The sequence below is a fragment of the Phyllobates terribilis genome, unplaced genomic scaffold, assembly GCF_046119375.1.
Source record: "Phyllobates terribilis strain yellow unplaced genomic scaffold, ASM4611937v1 Scaffold_13__5_contigs__length_258822181, whole genome shotgun sequence".
Lineage (NCBI taxonomy): Eukaryota > Metazoa > Chordata > Amphibia > Anura > Dendrobatidae > Phyllobates > Phyllobates terribilis.
In genome coordinates, this window is record NW_027362773.1 from 39589982 (window position 1) to 39612051 (window position 22070).

The window sequence follows — 22070 nt, forward strand, 5'->3', positions numbered from 1 at the left end:
CTCTAGTCCTGACTGTGTGGTGCTTTCACATTGCGATCTGTGTCCCTTTCCAGGCATACGTTCTAAAATTCTCCGCAAAACGGGATGCGGCCTTTTGCGTTGACTGGGCCAATAGACCGCAATGGTGACAGCAGAGCGAACGTGAGCTCTGCCGTGCACTTTTTTCGGGATTGTACGCCCACAAGAGGTGGACATTCAGACATAGGCTCCGACGTATGCCCAGAAGGGGACACAGAACGCAATGTGAAAGCACCCTTAGGGTCGATCTGGTCTATGTGTTCAGTTGCAACCCTAAACACCAGTAACATGGGTTCCTCTCGACATTTCTGTGATATTGTTTGCTGTAAATGTTTCCCACTCAGTCTGCATACTCCAAAATGACCCAGGAACCCCAGATGTAAAGCATTAGTAATGAAGGATTCAGACCATTTTATAAAAATAAAGTGAACTTTACTGTTGAAACTGGGCAAACATTTGTATAGTCAGTAACAGGTAGAAAGGATGGTTTTTAAATCTGTTTTACACAGAGGCATAGTGCTGTGCCCGCTATTATTCCATTTATTTATTAATTATATGTAAGACGGGATTAATAATGTTTCTATTTTAGCAGATGACACCAAGCTATTTAGTATAGTGCAGTTTATGGAGGATGTACAAAAGTTACAGGATGACTTTAACAAACTGAGTGTTTGGACAATGTGGATACATGTAAAGTTATGCATCTGAACAGGAATCTGCAAGCACCCTTAGTTCTAGAGGGAGTAAAACGAGGAGAGTCCCTTGTATAGAAGGATCTTGGTGTACATGTAGATCACAGACTAAATAGCAGCACACAATATCAGTCATCTACTTCTAAGCTGGATATTGACATGTATTAATATTGGAATGAACTTGCGGGTGAGGGATGTAATGCTACCACTTTAAAAACCATTAGTGTGACTTCATCTGGAATATGCAGTTCAGTTCTAAACACCAGATCATTGAAAAGACAACCTGGAATTAGAAAAGGCACAAAGAGCCACAAAACAAATAAGGAGCTTGGAAGATCTTGGTTATGAGGAAAGATTAAAAGAATTACATTTGCATAGTTTTGAGAAGAGACATTCAATAAGGGACATGAATAAATTATACAGGTTGTGGCAGAGTCACTGGTATGGTATATGAGGGGAGGTATGTGTCGCACAGGTTGCTAGCCTGTGTGAACTGAAACCAGTGGACTTTCTGCCAGCATGTTATATGCTGGTGGGTTAACTCACTTAAAGGGCGTGGATTTAGGGGAATGACATAGTGATTGGAGGGACGTCATGCCCCATACCTCCACCTCATGGTGTGGCTGAGCATCGTTTAAATATTCAGTCCTGTTTTTTTTTCTGTGTGTTGTGTTTGGAGAGGGAAGGTCTCCAGACTGGACAGCCATAGCTCAGGAGGGAGCTGAAGGCTGGACATAACCTGTGTGGGCGAACTGCACACACATATATGGTCTCTGCTACAGTTTATCTTTTGTTTTGCTGGTTTGCCAAGTAAGGCTGTGTTTATTTTGCTGGAGTGCAGAGCTTTATGGTGTTAATAAAGCCTGCAAAGAAAACCCGGGTTCCTGAGTCTACTTCCAGAAGCGGCCGAGTGAGGCGTCATACCACAGTTGATGCGAGAGTGCGTGCAAGATGCAGTAAGCTGGCCGCCTCTGGCTGTTCTGTGATAATTGAAATAGAGCCTGTTACAGAAATGATTACGCAGGATGGTGTTGCCACCTTGTGGCCAGAGGTTGCACCTGCGCAGGGTGTGATGACAGAGAAAAAGACTGAGCCTCCTGTGTCCCGCCCTAGAGAGTCACGTGACCAAAGTGGGAAGCAGGAAAAAGCGGGCCAAGAGGCTGCTGTTGTCTGTGAAAAGAGCCAGGACGGTGTGCAGGTCCTCGAGCGTTGCGCAGGAGAGACTCTCAACGTGATTTCTTTTATCTGACACCTTATCCTCAGAGCCTTCCCCAGCTTCTGCACTGCTGAAGGATACAGCTATTACACTCCCCGCTACTGGAGTGTGGACAACATAAGGAAATCCACAAAAGCTGCTGTCCGGATCAGAGAGACTGTAAGCGGGACCTCTGGCGAGAGGCCGAAGTATTCCTTTCTTTCCGCGAAATCTGCTGTTCCTGTTTTTTTTTTCTCCCGGCTGGGACGCCTTCCTGCAAAGACAGACAGGCCTGCGACGGGGGACACATCCTACTGGAGTAAAGGACTAGTAACGTGTGAGTAGGGACAGTGAGGGTCAGCTTATAAGTACAAGTTATTGCTGTGAACATTTACGGTTGTCATTTATTGTGTTTTGCTGTGTTAAAAATGTATACAAGTAAAGATACGGTTATCAAGATAGAGTCTGTGTGTGGGGATCTTGCTGGGCCAGATACCAACGCGCGGCCTTGCCCGCGGTCACTTCATCTGGCGTAGTCGGCAGGATCTGTGACCAACAAGATTCCCACCCAGGCCATGTGTACAGTCAGAAAGCCCCGCCGGTGTCTATTGTGAATCAGGTCAGGAAATTTGGCGGGCGAAACTATCCTGTACCAGAGTGGGTGGAACAAGTCCGAATACTGGGGGAAATGTATAATATTGACCCTAAGACCTTGGCAGAAATGGCGGTACTGACGCTAGAGGGGGAGGCATGGACGACAGTCAGGCTGGAGATGGTCAGGGGCCAGCGTACAGTAGATGATTTGGTGCGGGTGCTGGAGAACACCTATGGGCCGACCACATACCAGGGAACACTGCGACACATGTTCTTTAGACAGACACAGCTTGAATGGGAGGATATTCCCCAATATGCGAATGCCCTTCAGGTACTCCTTGAACAAGCCTGTGGAAAAGGGGAACAACTAGCTGGTATGGCTCCTCGTGACCTGGTACTGAGAGACCAATTTATAATAGGACTGAGAGACCAGTATCTTAACCGCACGTTATAGGACTTGATCCGGATGATGCCGACTCTTACTTTTGCTGAAGTCAAACAGGAAGCCATAGAACGTTCAAGGGGACCCGCCATGGATGTGGGGATTCAAGGTGCTGCGTGCAGATCCATATTTGACCTTAAAAATCCGAACAGTGACACAGAAGACCTGAAACAGATGGTAGCAGACTTACAGAAACAGGTATTACAGTTAACATTAGACCGACAGGGAGACCAGCGAAGACAGCCTAGTCGTCCCGTGGGACAGTGTTGGTCATGTGGTGATACTCGCCATAGGGCAAATCGTTGTCCTCAACACTTCCAGCCGCAAAAACCTCCGTCGCACCAACGAACAAACCCTCAGTCGCCCCAGCGAAGGGAATTTCGATCAGACCAGCGAATGGAACCCCAGCCATATCCACAAGCAGAGCTACCACGCTGGGCCTCACCACAATGGCCTCCGTTAAACTAGACACCCCTGCAGCTGAGGCTCGCGCAGCAGGGGAGGCCAAGGAGAGGGGTGTGGAAAAACAGAGCCGATGGCGGAGTGCTCTTGCCTCGAATAGCCCGACACTTGAAGTTGTCCTGGAAGGAATTGCCGTACAGGGACTGATGGACAACGGGTCACAAGTGACCACGATCTCTGAACAGTTTTACGAAAATTACCTCAAACCAAGAACTGCTCGTGACCCAGACACCGCCATTAAGATTATTGCGGCTAATAATCTACCCATTCCAGTGACCGGAGTTGCTTGGATGGACACAAAGGCCTGCGGACAGGACTTAGGGAAACGAGGGATCGTCATCGTCAAGGAAGGTTTCGGCTCCGAGACCCCAGTGATAGTTGGAATGAACATCTTGAAAGACCTGGATCTTATGCTGTTGACAAGAAAAGGACCCAAATACTGGCAGAAAGTCACCAAACATAAGCCGACTCGTCTGGCATTCCAGCGCGTAATCCGGACCGTTGGACTTCAACAGATGGCAGAGGAACAACTACCCCTAGCCGCCATTACGGTGCCACGCCGTACTCGGATTACTTTGCCCGCTGAAAAAGAGACAGTCATTTCCTTACCCCTTAACACCCACCGACAACTTGAGGGGGTTGAAGTGTTGGTCGAGCCGAGGACCCCAAGTGGGGGTAAGCTAAACCCACTAGTTGCTTCCACTCTAGCCGTCGTGAGGAACGGGAGAGTCCCTGTCAGGTTAAACAACACCGCAGACGTAGGCCTAGCCCTTGAAGCCGGCACTCAACTTGCCCGGGTATATGCTCTACCCACGGAAGTGAATCCCATTGGACCCCTAAAATTCACCCCGTCTACAGAAGGCGACTGGACGGTAACCGTCTCAGCCATAAACGCTCAAGTAGACGATGAAGACATTGGGCGAAAACTACGGGAAAAAGTACAGCTAGACACGTCTCAATACACCAAACAAGAAGTGTCTCAAGTGGAGGAACTCCTGCGGGAACACCAAGACTCCTTTGCAAAGCATGACACAGACTTTGGGTGTACCACCAGTATCCAGCACGAGATATCCACGGGCGACACCCCCCCTATCCGTGAGAGGTACCGGCAGATACCACCTCAGCAATACCAAGAGGTGAAAAGCCTGTTAGAATCCATGCTACACGCCGGAGTGGTATGTGAAAGCCAGAGCCTGTGGGCTGCACCCGTGGTGATAGTCAAAAAGAAAGATGGTTCCCTGAGATTTTGCGTGGACTACCGTAGGCTGAACGCTTGCACTATCCAGGACTCATATCCACTTCCCCGGATCGAAGAGTCACTGACCGCCCTCAAGAAGGCCAAATATTTTTCGTCCCTAGACCTGGCCAGTGGATATTGTCAGGTTCCAATGAGTGAGAAGGACAGGGAAAAGACCGCCTTCATCCTTCCCATGGGCCTGTATGAGTTAGACCGGATGCCGTTCGGCTTGAATAACGCACCGGGGACCTTTCAGAGACTGATGGAACGCTGTTTGGGGGACTTCAACTTTGAGTTTACGCTGATATACCTTGACGACATCGTGGTATACTCCGCCACCTTTGAGGATCATCTTCACAAGCTTGGCCAAGTGTTCCAGTGCTTGAGGAGACACGGCTTGAAGTTGAAGCCCAGCAAGTGCCGTCTGTTCCAGCAGGAAATCGACTACTTGGGCCACCGGATCTCGGCTGAAGGTGTCCAGCCCTCTCCGGAGAAGGTAGCAGCCGTTCAAGAGTGGCCGCAGCCAACTACCGTCAAAGAAGTCCAGGCTTTTCTGGGACTGGCAGGTTACTACCGTCGGTTTGTCAAGGACTTTGCTCGGCTTGCTGAACCACTGCATGAGGTTCTCCGAGGGGACCGCGAACAGCCCCAGAGGACGACGCATCAGTTGGGGGCCTGACCGAGAAAAATCCTTTCAGGCACTTAAGGCTGCTCTAACATCACCCCCTGTTCTGGCGTATGCAGATTACACATTACCGTTTCAGTTGCACACCGACGCCAGCCTTCAAGGTCTAGGGGCGGTCTTCTCTCAAGTTCAAGATAATAAAGAACGCGTAATAGCCTATGCCAGTAGGTGTCTCCGTGACACCGAAAAGAATCCCGTCAACTACAGCTCCTTCTGCTTGGAACTCTTGGCTCTGACTTGGGCTATGACGGAGAAATTTGCCGGCTATCTGACAGGAGCGGAGGTGCTGGTCATGACGGACAACAATCCTCTTGCCCACCTAGAGAATGCCAAACTAGGGGCAATGGAACAGCGCTGGATGGCCAGGCTCTCTAGATTCCAGTACAAAATTAAATACAGAGCGGGGAACGAGAATCAGAATGCTGACAGCCTGTCTAGAGTGACATCATCCCCTCAGTGGGGGACCGGGATGAAGAGTTGGAGGAAGATGAGATGCCTGACTTTGCCCGGCTCGCAAAGCAAATAGAAGATAGCCGCCAGTATGCTGTAGGAGGGATTGAAGCCGTAGTGGGATCTCCCCTGTCCCAGCAAGAATGGGCGAAGCTTCAAGATCGAGATCCCGAGCACGTCTTACTGAAACAGTATGTGAATAAACAAGAGAAACCGCCCTCCGAAGTGAGAGCCCGACTATCGACCGGAGCCTTGGCTCTGCTTGCCCAATGGGATCGGCTGATCGTGAAAGATGGAGTCCTATATCGCAGGGCCCTTTTATCCCATATGCTGGAGGAGTGTTTGCAGATTGTCGTCCCGGTGCAGTTGGCCCATGAGATGGTGGGCGAAGCTCACAGGAGGAACGGCCACTTCGGCATAGACAAGACCCTCCAGTGGACCCAGCAGTTCATTTTTTGTCCGGGGCTCCGTAAGTTGGTTGAAAACATCTGTCAAGGATGCCGTACCTGTGAATTCCACAAGTCCGCGGAGCAGCGTGCCCCCGTCCAGACTATTAAGACGTCGAGGCCCCTCGAGCTGTTGATGGTGGACTATCTGTTGATCTGAACGGCGAATAGTGGCTACCAGTACTGTCTGGTGATGGTGGACCACTTCACGAAATTCGCCGTCGCTGTTGCTACCAAGGATCAGACTGCTGAATCAGCTGCACAGGCCATCTGTCAGCAGTTCGTTCGGATCTACGGGTGTCCAGAGCGGCTGCACTCTGATCAAGGGGCTTGTTTCGAAGGGCGAGTCATTGAAGAACTCCAACGGATGTATGGAATCAAGAAGTCCAGGACCACCCCTTACCATCCACAAGGGAATGGCGCGTGTGAACGCTTTAACCGGACCCTCTTACAACTGATCCGGACTTTGGCTGAAGACAAAAAGCCTGACTGGCCTCGATTCCTCCCGGAACTGCTGTGGGCCTATAATAATCAAGTCCATTCTGTCACCGGATACACCCCATACACCCTTCTCTTTGGCCGTCCAGGCAAAGACATCCATGAGTTGCAACTGTCTAGCTCCGAAGAAGATACCTGTGGTACCTATCCTTCCTGGCTACAAACATACCGCCAGAGAATGGAGACTGTCTACCGGCTAGTAGGCCGACAAATTCAGGATCAAGTGCACGCTGACCCACTTCCGGTACAAGAGGACCCACTGAATGTAGGTCAACTGGTCCTAGTCCGTATAAAGAAACCGCAAGGAATACTCCGGCCCAAGTGGGAGACCGAAGTCTATCGAGTAATTGGACAGCCGTACCCTGGTGGCCCCGTCTATCGAGTGCAGGGCGAAGCCAGCGGCAGCATCCGAACTATGCACTGTAATATGTTGCGCCCCTGCCGTTCCCAGCCTGACTCCCCTACTGTGATACCTAGAGAGATGGATATCACTAATACTGTCAGAGACACTGACCCCGGGGATGTAGAGATTGAATGCATGCCTACCCCTGTCCGTCCGACTGACGCACTTGAACCGATTACCTCCTCTACTGACATGTCGACTGTGAAAGAGAGTGGGGTGACTGATAGGAGAGAGGGGATCCAACCCGTTAGGCGGACAACGAGGACCACTGCAGGGGTACCTCCGGGACAGTCCTACAGAGACCAATATGTGTGGGCCTCTTCCCAGCCGCCCCCTGTCACATCCGCAGCCATCGCCGCCCTGGAGCCGGTCGTTGGCAGGGACTGCCAACTTTTGAGTGGGGGGCGTGTAGTGAGCTGGCCGGCTCTGGCTGTTCTGTGATAATTGAAATAGAGCCTGTTACAGAAATGATTACGCAGGATGGTGTTGCCACCTTGTGGCCAGAGGTTGCACCTGTGCAGGGTGTGATGACAGAGAAAAAAACTGAGCCTCCTGGGTCCCGCCCTAGAGAGTCACGTGACCAAAGTGGGAAGCAGGAAAAAGCGCGCAAAGAGTCTGCTGTTGTCTGTGAAAAGAGCCAGGACGGTGTGCAGGTCCTCGTGCGTGGCGCAGGAGAGACTCTCAACGTGATTTCTTTTATCTGACACCTTATCCTCAGAGCCTTCCCCAGCTTCTGCACTGCTGAAGGATACAGCTATTACACTCCCTGCTACTGGAGTGTGGACTACATAAGGGAATCCACAAAAGCTGCTGTCCGGATCAGAGAGACTGTAAGCGGGACCTCTGGCGAGAGGCCGAAGTATTCCTTTCTTTCCGCGAAATCTGCTGTTCCTGTTTTTTTTTTTTCCCGGCTGGGACGCCTTCCTGCAAAGACAGACAGGCCTGCGACGGGGGACACATCCTTCTGGAGTAAAGGACTGGTAACGTGTGAGTAGGGACAGTGAGGGTCAGCTTATAAGTACACGTTATTGCTGTGAACATTTACGGTTGTCATTTATTGTGTTTTGCTGTGTCAAAAATGTATACAAGTAAAGATACGGTTATCAAGATAGAGTCTGTGTGTGGGGATCTTGCTGGGCCAGATCATGGATACCAACGCGCGGCCTTGCCCGCGGTCACTTCACAAGATTCCAGGAACATATGTACCTGCCACAGAGACCAGTGGATGTCCGGCACCATGGAGGAGCTCATTAAGCGGCCCAAAGCCAGCAGAGCAGCAGCAGACCCAGCAGAGCCTGCAGCAGCAGCACAGAGAGCAGCTTCAGCAGCAACAGGAGCAGTAGCAGGAAACAAACTCCTGATACAGCAAATCCAGCAGCAGCAATGACAGATGGAGCTCCTAGCAGAGGAGATTAGTGGCAGGACATCCGCTCCACCTCCAGATCCAGGTGAGGACGCACACGTCAGGAAAACGGTAAGGAGAACTTTACGGAAGATAACCCTGGGGGATGACGTTGAGGCATTCCTGACTGTTTTTGAAAGGGTGGCGGAACAGGAGAAATTACCTCAGGAACAGTGGCCAGAGGTTCTGGTGCCATATTTGACCGGGGAGCTGCAGAAGGCCTCTTACGATCTGACTTTACAAGACGCAAAGGAGTACGTGAAATTAAAAACCGAGATATTGGCACACTCAGGAGTGACAATGTCTGTCAGAGCGCAAAGGGTCCACCACTGGGCGTATGCTGGCGACAAACCTCCACACTCACAGATGTTCGACTTGTTACATCAAGTCCAGAAGTGGCTGCAGCCAGAGTCTTCCACTCCTGCCCAGATGGTTGAGCGTGTGATGATGGACAGGTTCATCCATTCCCTGCCCAGGCCAGTGCAAACCTGGGTGGCCCAGGACGACCCTTGGAATACAGACAACCTTGTTGGCCTGGTAGAGAGGTACCAAGTGGTGGAAAAATCCCTAGGGAAGCCCAACATAATCACCTCCCCCTACTGGAGTGCCCAAAAGGGGGCGGGTTCACCACGGAAGGGGTTCAGAGCCACAACTGGGGGGCGTCTCACTTCCACTGAAGGTGCCACAAGGCCTGTTGTTAAGGATGTGATCTGCTGGCAATCCGGGACACTTAGCCGCCCAGTGTCATACGTCTGCTGAGCCAATGGACTGCAGCTTTGGCCGACGATGTTCATATTATGCTTACCCAACCTGTAGTGTGGACTGTCAACCCAGCGAGGGCCCGCAGGCGTGTGCCATATCTGTTAACGGAGTGATGGTCCTGGGGCTGTTGGACTCTGGGAGTCTTGTAACCTTAATCAGTGCCACCCTTCCCCACCAGCTGATCCCTACCAAATCTGTGGGCGTCTTGCATACACGGGGACGCCAAGAACTACTGGGTGTCCAGAGTGACAGTTGGAACAGACTGTGGCGCCCAATCCCACGAGGTCGGGGTGGTCAGGGACCTGATACATCCTGTCATTTTTGGGCGCGATTTTCCATTGTTCTGGGATTTGTGGGGGAAGAGATCCAGACCGAGCTCCATGGAAAAAAGCGAGGACCCTAGAGAAATACCCGGAAGTGGATGAGTTCCCACTATGTGTCCTTGTCGGCGACGAGGATGAGACTGTGTCTGAGGTGGTCGACCTCCCTGAATTAGAGGTGCCTGGAGAAAACTTTAGGTCAGCTCAGGTTCAGGACCTGACCTCAAGAGCCAGGGGCGGATACCAGGTACCCACACTTTGCAGTTCAGGGGGAGCTATTATACCGGGTGACCAAACTAAAAAGTGAAGAGGTAGTGGAACAGCTATTAGTTCCATGTTCATACCGTCAGAGGATATTAAACATGGCACACTCACATATTTTGGGGGGACACCTAGGGGTTGAGAAAACCCAGGAGAGAATAATAAGGAGGTTTTATTGGCCAAGATGTTATCGGGAAATCTTAAACTATTGTAGGTCCTGCCCCACCTGCCAGATAACCGCGCCCAACCCCCACTTCCGTAGTCCCTTAGTTCCACTACCTGTCATAGAGGTTTTTGAGGGGATTTCCATGGACCTTGTGGTTCCCTTAGTTAAATCGGCCCTGGGCCACCAATACATCCTGGTGGTCATGGACTATGCGACCTGCTACCCCGAAGCGGTACCCCTGAGGAACTCGTCCAGTAAAAGTATAGTCCGAGAGCTAGTTCATATTTTTGCTCTGAAAGGTCTGCCAAAAGAGATTTTGACAAACCAAGGAACCCCCTTCATGAGCAATGTGATGAAGGAGCTATGCAGAGTCCTTCAGAATGCCCAGATTCGGACCTCAGTTTATCATCTGCAGATGGACGGCTTAGTGGAACGCTTCAATAAGACCTTAAAGGCAATGCTTAGGAAGGTCGTTGAAAAGGATGGGCGACACTGGGACTACCAGCTGCCATTTCTGCTTTTCTCGGTCAGAGAAGTTTCTCAAGCCTCCACTGGCTTCTTTCCATTTGAGCTCCTGTATGGACGGCATCCAAGAGGTCTCCTAGACATCGCCAAGGAAACCTGGGAGGCCGGGGTCACGCCCCACCAGAGCATCATCGAACTTGTCACCCAGTTACAGGAGAGAATGGTGAAGGTGATGTCGATCGTGAAGGAACATATCCTCCAGTCGCAGGAAGCCCAGGCGAGGGTGTATAACCGGTCGGTAAGGCTGAGACAGTTCCAACCTGGGGATTGCGTCCTGGTTCTTATTCCCACCATTGAAAGTAAGTTTCTGGCCAAGTGGCAAGGCCCATATGAGGTGGTGGAGAAGCTCAGTGAAGTGAACTACAGAGTCCACCAGCCTGGCCGAAGAAAGCCATACCAGGTGTACCATGTAAACCTGCTCAAGCCGTGGAAAGATCGGGACCCCGTGGGAACTCCTTGCCTGGGAGCCACTCCCAAAGGCCAGGTGGAAAATGTCACGATAGCGGAGACCCTTTCGCCAGCCCAGAAGCAACAGTGTCGAGAACTGCTCCAGCAGAATCGGGACCTGTTCTCAAGAGTTGCCGGGGCATACCCAGGTGGTAGAACATGACTTGCTAACAGAGCCACATATAAAGGTGAACCTGAAGCCATACAGGATTCCTGAAGCACGCCGGGAGGTGATCTCAGCCGAGGTGAAGAGGATGTTAGACCTCGGTGTGATAGAGGAGTCAAAGAGTGGATGGTCGAGCCCCATCGTTCTCGTGCCAAAACCCAACAGAGAGTGCCGGTTTTGTAATGATTACCGCCGGCTGAATGAGGTGTCCAAGTGTGACGTGTACCCGATGCCCCTTGTCGATGAACTCATCGAGAGGCTTGGACTGACAAGGTACATCACCACTCTGGACCTGACGAAGGGCTACTGGCAGATCCCCATGTCCCAGACGGCCAAGGAGAAGACGGCTTTCTCAACACCTGATGGGTGCTTCCAATACACTCGGATGCCGTTCGGACTACAGGGGGTCCCAGCCACCTTCCAGAGGGCTATGGATCGGATCCTAGCCCCACATAAGAAGTATGCTGCAGCCTACCTTGACGACATTGTAGTCTTTAGCCCAGACTGGGCAAGTCATCTACCTAAACTACAGGCCGCTCTGGATGCTCTAAGGAAGGCGGGATTTACTATAAATCCGAAAAAATGCGCCGTTGGAAAAGAGGAGGCCAAGTACTTGGGCTATGTTGTCGGGAGAGGAGAAATAAAGCCGCAGGTTAATAAAGTGGAGGCAATCCAGACCTGGCCGAAACCGCTCTCCAAGAAGCAAGTGAGAGCATTCCTGGGAATGGTAGGATATTACCGGTGGTTTATCCCAAATTTTACCATGATGGCCGCGTCACTGACGGATCTCCTAAAAGGCACCAGATCAACCATGGTGAAGTGGACGGAGGAAACAGAGACTGCATTTCCACTGTTGAAGTCAGAACTGTATAAACAGCCGGTCCTGGTCGCACCAGACTTCAAGAAAGAGTCTGTGGTCCAGACAGACGCTTCAGAGGTTGGTCTAGGAGCCGTACTCTCACAAGAGATAAATGGAGAAGAACATCTTCATCTCTATCTGAGCCGGAAGCTTTTGTCCTGCGAGAAAAACTACGCAATAGTAGAAAAAGAGTGTCTAGCCATAAAGTGGGCCGTAGATACACTAAAATACTACCTACTAGGCCGGAAGTTTAAGTTGGTGTCGGACCATGTCCCATTGAGATGGTTGAGGGAAAAAAGGGGTAAAAATGCCATGGTAACTAGATGGTTCCTAGCTCTTCAGGACTTCAACTTTCACATAAAGCATAGGCCCGGGAAGTTACACAGGAACGCTTATGCCCTTTCTAGAATTCCCTGTCTGGTATCGGAAGGTGCCCAAATCCCTGGCTTTGGGCAGAGGGGGGGAATGTGTGACAGAGTCACTGGTATGGTATATGAGGGGAGGTATGTGTCGCACAGGTTGCTAGCCTGTGTGAACTGAAACCAGTGGACTTTCTGCCAGCATGTTATATGCTGGTGGGTTAACTCACAGAAGGGCGTGCTTTTAGGGGAATGACATAGTGATGGGAGGGACGTCATTCCCCATACCTCCAACTCAGGGTGTGGCTGAGCATTGTTTAAATATTCAGTCCTGTTTTTTTTTCTGTGTGTTGTGTTTGGAGAGGGAAGGTCTCCAGACTGGTCAGCCATAGCTCAGGAGGGAGCTGAAGGCTGGACATAACCTGTGTGGGCGAACTGCACACACATATATGGTCTCTGCTACAGTTTATCTTTTGTTTTGCTGGTTTGCCAAGTAAGGCTGTGTTTATTTTGCTGGAGTGCAGAGCTTTATGGTGTTAATAAAGACTGCAAAGAAAACCCGGGTTCCTGAGTCTACTTCCAGAAGCGGCCGAGTGAGGCGTCATACCACAAGATATATAAATAGCCCAAAAAGTATGCTCAAAAGCGGTTTCATGTAATTTCCCTCAAAAGACAAGGGGTTCTCGCTCCATCTCGAGAAAGAAAGATTTAATCTCCAGAAGAGGCAGCCGTCCTTTACCATAAGAACTATTAATCTGTGGAGCAGCCCACAATAGGAGCTGGTCGCAGCAAGAGCCATCAATGGTTTAAGCAAAGGCTCAAAATGCTTTTTTAGAAGAAAGCCAAATGACTCTCGGGGTTGGGAGGCAATGACCTGCTCTTTAGAGCAGACAGGATCATGCATTGTGGTTATATCTATACCCTATTCCCTCCAGCTTTTCTCATCCCTCAGTTGAACTTGATTGACATGTCTGTTTTCAACCGTACTAAATTTGTAACTATGTAACTAAGTTCAATCAATGTTTAATTAAATACTAATCTTTTAGTCCCTTTTATTTCCCTTGATGGCTTACTAAGCAGCTTCAATATTTATAAGCGCAAATTCATTTCTCTGTGGGAACCCAAAAATAAAAGTTCAACATGTTCAGGAAATAGTCCAGTACTCCACAGTCTATTTATTTTTTTTATTTTTGGTTACCTCACTTTGACTTACTCATTAGTAAGAATTAATAAATAGATGATTGACTGAATAAATATGTATTAATATACTCTATATTAATGTTCTCCCTTCTACTGTCAGAGTAGCCTTCCTTGACTTGCATTGCAGCAGTCTCTTCCTTGTAGATAGAGAATGAGTGGAAGTTTAAAACAAATAAGTTATATAGATAATTTCATAAGGAGCAGATGACGAAAAATTAACATTAATTTCTGAATCTGCTTTTATAACTATTTAGACTGCCCCATGCAACCATGCCATCAGACATGGCCCATTTAATTTTTACACCTGTATTAATAGCCTTGAATTTCTACTATTTCTCTGAAGATAATATTTCCAGGCATTATATCAAGAAAGGTTATAGTTTGGGAGTTACGTCAAAAGAATTAACTGTAGGCAGACAAAATGAATTTTAAGGGCATGTAAAATGGTGACCACTTTGACATTCTCAATGCAGTGCCTCTGGAAGGGGGGCTCCTACCCAGGTTCTTTCACCAAATGCCAAAGGAGGTAGAACTACCTGAGCTCGGCTACCTCTAAGGGCATCATAGCAGCAGCATGGGCCACCTTCATCATATGTCAAAAAAGAGTCTAAAGCACCTTCAAGAAGGTCAAGAGAGCTGTTTCCCAGACTCTTCCAGCTGTGTAAGGAAATTTTTTGGAGCTGATGTGGTTCTATTGTATTACATCGCAAGTTCTTTTTTTAAGTTAACATTAATTTTATATTTTAGTGTGTCTTCCGTTAGGTTAATTTTCCAGAATTATATTTAGGAGTGTATTTCTGTATTGGAAATCTGTCAAGGTCTAAAAAAAAAATCTGATTACGGATTTTTCTTTGACAGTTTCACAATAAACAACAGAGACTCATTCTTCAGTAACTCTACAAGAAGCCGCATTGTTCATCATGTGTTACAGAGGACAAAATATGAAGACGGAAAGTCAAAAATGGGTGAGTTATCTATGTTTTCATAGAGGTGAAAGCAATATTGTGTCAGAGTAGATATTTGAGACAGTAGGACTTTTTTTTACTTAGCAGCCCAGTCTTGCTTTATCATACCCCCTTTCTTATTACGTGGCTGGAGCCTACTCAAACAACCTCTTTGCAAAAATCTAAGATTAGCAGAGGGTCATGGAATAATAATTTTATTTAGGAGCTTCCTATAATATAAATTGCGTCCAAAAATAAAATATTCCTAGATGGATAATTTTTACTAGAGATGAGCAAATCGATTAAATTTTAATCAAATTTGAGTGGAATTTTTAGGGATTTGCTGAACTTGTCAAATTCAAACAATTTGGGACTTCCTTAGCACAAATGAATAAAATGGTAGCTGATAATTTGCGCAAAGAAGAAGATTGCATCAGACAGAGGAGGCTCAAATGAACTTGGGCACATACTGTATTGTCTTCTCTATAATGCTTTACAGCAATCACAGAACATAGTATAGCACATGCAATCAGGAAGGACTATCATAGCCTGTATAAAAGCAGAAGCAGGAAATGCAGCAGTCATTTTGTGGTGAATCTGGATAATGAGAGGACATCACAGCTCACAGTTTAGCCACAGAAATAGTGAGAGAAAGCCATAAAACACTGACGAATTTGCACAAATTTTGTTTGACAGGACAGCAGTGAAGAAAATTAGTATGTGAAGAATAGAGCATCAAACACGTTTTTCAGGACAATTGGACTCCTTGGATTTGCGGCAAATCAATTTGCAGCAAATGGAATATTTAGAAGAAAATGGCAGATCTGATAAATTAGAATTTGAAAAGATTTGCTTATCTATAATAAGTTAGTATTGTACGCTTGTTAATATGCAGTTATGCCCATAAATTGATCAAGTGAAATTCGCGTTGTCTAGATGAAATCAATTACAACATTTGTATCAATTCAAGAAAACAAATCTTCAGTCTCAAATGCCATTAACATTTTCTTTGTCTTAGGAATCAATAGATTGCTCAGCAATGGAACGTACGAAGCAGCATTCCCGCCTCATGAGGTCAGACTATCTCTATGACTATTACTTATTTACTTTTACCAATAGGTTTATTTTGCAGTAATTTTATATACTGAATCTAATAAAGCAAACGTTGTGCCAAAAACCACTACAACTGTAGATAAAGTATATCCTCTACAAGACTTATCATGACCTTCTCCAAGACCCTTTGCAATGTTCTTGGGCTGTGATACAATGATGTCTTAGGCTCATGGATGGAGAATAGGGATAAGCGAACCCGTGGAAGTTTGGGTTCCACCGAACTTTAGTCCGAAGTTCAATTTGGGTACCAGAACTGTACTTGAACCCGAATCCCATAGATATCAATGGTGACTCAAACTTTTGAGCTGAAAAATCTTCTCCTCGTCCTCATCCTTATCCTCCCAGGAGAAGTCCTTGTTCGGAGTTCAGCACCGCACACTGTGTCCGGTAAAAAACCCATACTTTAGAATTCGGGTTCGCTCATCATTAATAGAGAACACATATTCTGTATTTCATCAGTTCAAGACTGAGCCATTTTCACACATGTGGTTTAAAGAGCTATAAAAAAAAATTTCTTTGGATATGCTAGTAATTTGTGTGACTTTTTGTGATTCATGAGGCTTCATTTTTATGTCACTGTCATATTCTCTCTTTTTTATGATGAAATTGGGTGATATTTGTGAAAATATAAGGAAAATAATTATCTATTTTTGCCATTTTTTAATGACCACACTGGACCCCTAAAATTCATTCTGTGTCAAATATTTTTATAAATTGGATATGTTTTTATTAAGGGCTAGTAACAGTGATTTGGATTAATGGTGGCATTTTTTTCTAGTTATTTTATAAATGTTATTTTTTATTTATTTTTCACATTGTTACCTGCATAAGGTCATAAAAGATCTTTGAGGCACATTTAAATATTGACTTTTTTTATTCTCATCTCTATGGGCGGTCTAGAAGCAGTTAAAGAACACTAAACTAAATAAAAGGAAGAGAAGTTTACAAAAGAAGCAGCTAATACTGTATCTTTGCATATGTGCGTGTGAGGGTTATGGGGATACGATAGATGAAATAGTGACTGTGAAAACTTCCACTATTTGTATTTTTTAAGTCATTTTTCTTCTATTTTTGTGATGTTCATTGACATTTTTGGAACAAAATTCTTCAAAATGGTGCACGCTGTTCATGAATTTAGCTCAAAGTTGAAAATGCTCTTTATTTTTGTCCAAAATGTTGCAAAATTTATGCAAAAGGTTTCAAAATGTATTAAAAAAATATCTGGTGCACATGAAACCACTCAGGTGGGAGGTGAGTACACTTATACAAAAATATGTTGCAATTTTAAAAAAGAAATCGCTATTGAAATAGCCAAAAACATCGGGAAATCCCAAACTCTGCCCATTATGGAGATCATAAAAAACAAATAGACAGGAAAATATATAAAAAATATACTTTAAAAATGTGGAAATTAGAAGAAGAATAAGGTACAAATGAAAAACAGGTGAAAAACACAAAAAAGACAAAAAAAAGCAAAAATGCAATAATGGGCCCTTTTTTGGCTTCCTGTCTCCATTAATCTTGGAATATCTTGAGCCAAGAGGAAACGTAAGGAATAACAATTCTTTCCATAACCATAACAGAGAGATAGCAATATGTCATGTTTTTTAACTAAAGTGATTTTTCTGTTCATTGTATCAAATCATTGGAAATATCTCTGATATTTAATAGTAAATGTTTGAAAAGTTCACTAAAGAGTAACCGTCATTTTATATTTATGTTATAAATCAATAATACACGTAACAATAAGCAACTTTATAATATATCTTATATGAGAAATCCTTTTCTTTCTCTGCCTGCACAGATCGTTCATTTTCAAAATTCTCAATTCTCACTGGTAAAATACTGTATGTATTCACTGAAGACCCAATGTTACATGACTGAGATGGGATGACAGTTGGAGCTGATAAGATTCTATGTGAAAGGAAGGAGGGTGGAGCTTTGTCAGCTCCTTTGTTCTCCTCCCTCCTTTCTACATAGAATCTTATGAGCAGCAACTGTCATCTCCTATGTCATTAATGTAAAAATCTGAAGACAGATTAAACACCAGAACTGAGAATTTTTTTAAGGGAAGATCACTAGATCATTTATGCCTATTACCAAAATAGTCAAAAAATGACTTGTAATGTTATGGAACATAGGATGTGTAAAAAAATAGTGTAATGATAAGTTATTTTTTATTATGTTTTTAGGGGAGTTACAAGAGCAGACACCCAATCAAAACCCATGGGGCACAGAATCACAGGCATCTATTGTATGAACGGTGGGCTCGCTGGGGAATGTGGTATAAGTATCAGCCACTGGATTTAATCAGGTTTGTCAATGTGTTGTTACAGTTGCATGGTGCATGTACAATATGACTGTATGGGTCTGTAACAAATCATTCTGCTAGAACATTTTTTTTTAATATACTTTTGATAAACTGGATCTGGTTTCTACAAAAATATCAATTCTACCCCTGATGAGATTAATGATTAATATATGGTGCCTGTACAATGATAAACTTTATAGGGTCTTAAAATTATGTCCCTTTTTTGACTCTTTAAAAGTTTGATCTGTATCTACAACATATTGTTATTCTCAAACAGTTGGCCCATATGGGTCACTGATGGAAGATAGATTATTATTTATTATTATTTATTATTATAGCGCCATTTATTCCATGGCGCTTTACATGTAAAAAAGGGGTATACATACAAGAACAATTACAATAATCTTGAACAAAACGTGATGGCGACTGGTACAGGAGGAGTAAGGACCCTTCCCGCGAGGGCTCACAATCTACAAGGCATGGGTGAGGATACAGTAGGTGAGGGTAGAGGAGGTCATGTAGTAATGTGGTGGAGCGAGGGTTACTACAGGTTGTAGGCTTGTCAGAAGAGATAGGTCTTCAGGCTCCTTTTGAAGATTTCCACGGTAGGCGAGAGTCTGATATGTTGGGGTAGAGAGTTCCAGAGTAGAGGGGATGCACGGGAGAAATCTTGTATGCGATTGTGGGGAGAGGAGATAAGACGGGAGTAGAGAAGGAGATCTTGTGAGGATCGGAGGTTGCGTGCAGGTAAGTAGCAGGAGACTAGGTCACAGATGTATGGGGGAGACAGGTTGTGGATGGCTTTGTATGCCATGGTTAGGGCTTTGAACTGGAGTCTCTTGGCAATGGGGAGCCAGTGAAGGGATTGACAGAGAGGAGAGGCCGGGGTATAGTGGGGGGACAGGTGGATTAGTCCGGCAGTTTAGAATAGATTGGAGGGGTGCGAGAGTGTTGGAAAGGAGGCCACAGAGCAGGAGGTTGCGATAGTCGAGGCGAGAGATGATGATGGCATGCACTAGTGTTTTTGCAGATTCGTGGTTGAGGAATGTGCAGATCCGGGAGATATTTTTGAGTTGGAGTCGGCAGAACGTGGAAAGGGCTTGGATATGTGGTTTGAAGGAGAGATCACGGTCCAGGGTTACCCCAAGGCAGCGAGCTTGCGGGACTGGGGAGATTGAACAGCTAAGGAAGATAAGGAAGGATATTCCTAAATGCAGTATCAAAAAGTCATAAACATATGTTGTTACTTGGATATCCTTAAAAAAAGTATGAAGAAATTAAGTACATTGAAAGAGAATACACTACAGAAATCAACTATATTTAAAGCAACCAATCACTGGCTATTAGTGTTTTGTTGTTTAAACTGACTCGGTCAGCACAGAGTGACTGTTCAAACCAAGTACAAGCAATCGGTGGATCATGGCGGGGCCAATCATTTAAGTACACCTTTCCACCTGCTTGTTTTCTCTTTATCTCCGCCCACCTATTTTGATTGACAGATCTAGCATTATAAAGCCAGAGAAGGGCAGAAATAGATGTAAAAAGTAGTTGGAAAGGTACACTTAAATGTTTGGCTGTGCCCGTTCTTGGTTTGAACAGTCATTCTGTGTCTACAGAGACCCTTTAGAAGTTGAGTCATGACAGACCTTATTGACAATATAATGATTACATCATTTGTGAACTGAATAGATTGAGAATTGACTTTTACAATAAGCTACATCAGCGGGTCAACAAAAAACCCAATCCGACATTGTATTCATGAATTGGAAAAATAAATTGTCTTCAAAATATTCAGGAAAAAAAACTTTAAATGAATATGACAAATTAAGAAAGCAAATCAACAAATTTTTATCATAGTTTCTATACATTCATAAATATAAGGGATGTTAATCAACTTTCATGTACCTCAATGCCTACATATTGTCTAAAACAAAAAACAGATGACAATCACCCTCCCCTGGTCCGACACTGAATTTCTGACACTGCTCCAGTCTTTGTGTACAGAAAGCAGTAGTGTCATCACAACTACAGTGCATATCACTGCTGCAGACAATCACTCAATCACTGAACGCAGCAGCTGTGCAGTCTAACTAGGCTGAGATGCTCAGCTTGGTGATCTTCATTTTACAGACAGCCAATTAATTTGAATGGACATCATATAATGCTTCATTTCTCCTGTGGTGGTTTTCTGGGAAACTGAATGCTCACTGCCTGGTTTACCCACAGATAACAGTTAATTGTTGAGATCGCTGCTTGATGACCTGCTTATTGTCAAATCGGAATTGTCCAAAATGCAGAAGACAGTAGACAGTTCTGAGTTCTCGAGAGTGAATAACTTTCCAGCAGTTCTTCACTCTCACTAATGAAGTGCTGAATAGTGTACCATCATCTATTTGCTAAAAAAAAATTCTACTTAAAATGATTCTGTTAATTATTTACTTCCAGTTTCTAATAGAACATGGTGATTATGGTCACTATGATGGGGAAGTATGTGGTTTGAGATACTTGGACCAGATGCAACCATGTATATGGGAAATTATTACATAATATGTGGAATTAGTCACAATGACTTCTTTTCATATTTTACTTATTTTGTAGGAGGTACTTTGGTGAGAAGATCGGCTTGTACTTTGCATGGTTGGGCTGGTATACGGGGATGCTGATTCCTGCAGCTCTTGTTGGATTGTTTGTCTTTCTCTATGGATTATTTACCATGGACTCCAGCCAAGTAAGGTGAGACCTGCCAGGGCTTTCTGCCTCTGGCTCACAGTCACTCACTGCGAGCCATGATCCATGACATAAAGTTTAATATTCATTGTGCCTTGAATTGCCACTGTTGTCACAGAGCTAATACCTGTTAAGAGGATTTAGAATCAGAGTTATCAAAAGAAGGGATGCGTGGCAGCGTTTACTACCAATGTTATGGCATGGCCTCTAGGTAAAACACAATAATTTATTGTAAATAGTATGTACACCATGCTACAGAATACAATCCATTCATCGAAGACAATACAACTGCATCATTTCATGCCAACTCGGAATGAGTACAGAAGATGTACAGTCCTGTACAAAAGTTTTGGGCAGGTGTGATAAAAATGTTGTAAAATAATAATACTTTATAAAAAAGAAATATTAATAACTTAGTTTTTATCAATTACCAAAATGCAAAATAAGTGAACCACAGTGAAATCTAAATCAAATCAACTCTTTTTGGTAAATTTGCACTTATGAACTCGGCAAGAAAGTTGTTCCAAACATCTTGAAGAAGTTAACCATATATTTTCCGTGGATGTAGGCTTGCCCAAATTCTTCTGTCTCTACTTGTAATCCCGCACTGACATGATATTGAGATCCAGGCTCTTTGGGTGCCATATCATCATTTTCTGGCCTACTTGTTCTTCTTTACTCTGAAGATAATTGTTAATGGCATTGTCTGCATGTTTAGCATCCTTGTACAGCTGCAGACTAAACTTAGAGTCAATCAGATGTCTCCCTAATTGTATTGCATGATAGATAATCTGCCCGTATTTCTCAGCAATGAGGCAATGAGGACACCAAGAAGTGGCCAACGTTGAAGACCATAGATGCAGTGACCAACCATGGAAACTTTGTCCTGCAGATGAAAGACACATCATGCTTACTTCCCTTCAAAATCAGAAGATGTTGAGCAGTGCCATCAGCTCAGAACTGACAGAATCCAGTAGGATCCAGGTATATCCATCAGAGAATTAGTATAGAAATGGCCAAAATCATAATATACTGCACAAAAAAATAAAAGGAACACTCAAATAACACATCCTAGATCTGAATGAATGAAATATTCCCATTGAATACTTTGTTCTGTACAAAGTTGAATGTGCTGACAACAAAATCACACAAAAATCATCAATGAAAATCAAGTTTATTAACCAATGGAGGCCTGGATTTGCAGTCACCCCCAAAATTAAAGTGGAAAAACACACTACAGGTCGATCCAACATTGATGTATTGTCTTTAAAACAAGTCCAAATGAGGTTCAGTATTGTGTGTGGCCTTCACGTGCCTGTATGACCTCCCTACAACGCCTGGGCATGCTCCTGATGAGGTTGCGGATGGTCTCCTGTGGGATCTCCT

At 45.1% G+C, this 22070-nt stretch overlaps 1 protein-coding gene across 2 annotated transcripts in view; it reads left to right on the forward strand.

The window, feature by feature from the left end:
* ANO3 (anoctamin 3) overlaps positions 1 to 22070 on the forward strand; it is a 955742-nt gene that overhangs the window by 712146 nt on the left and 221526 nt on the right. For both annotated transcript variants that reach the window (XM_073658056.1, XM_073658057.1), the window contains exons 9-12: positions 14448 to 14554; positions 15552 to 15607; positions 17839 to 17960; positions 20556 to 20690. In XM_073658056.1, coding sequence (XP_073514157.1) covers positions 14448 to 14554; positions 15552 to 15607; positions 17839 to 17960; positions 20556 to 20690 — 420 coding nt within the window. The remainder of the gene's footprint in view (positions 1 to 14447; positions 14555 to 15551; positions 15608 to 17838; positions 17961 to 20555; positions 20691 to 22070) is intronic.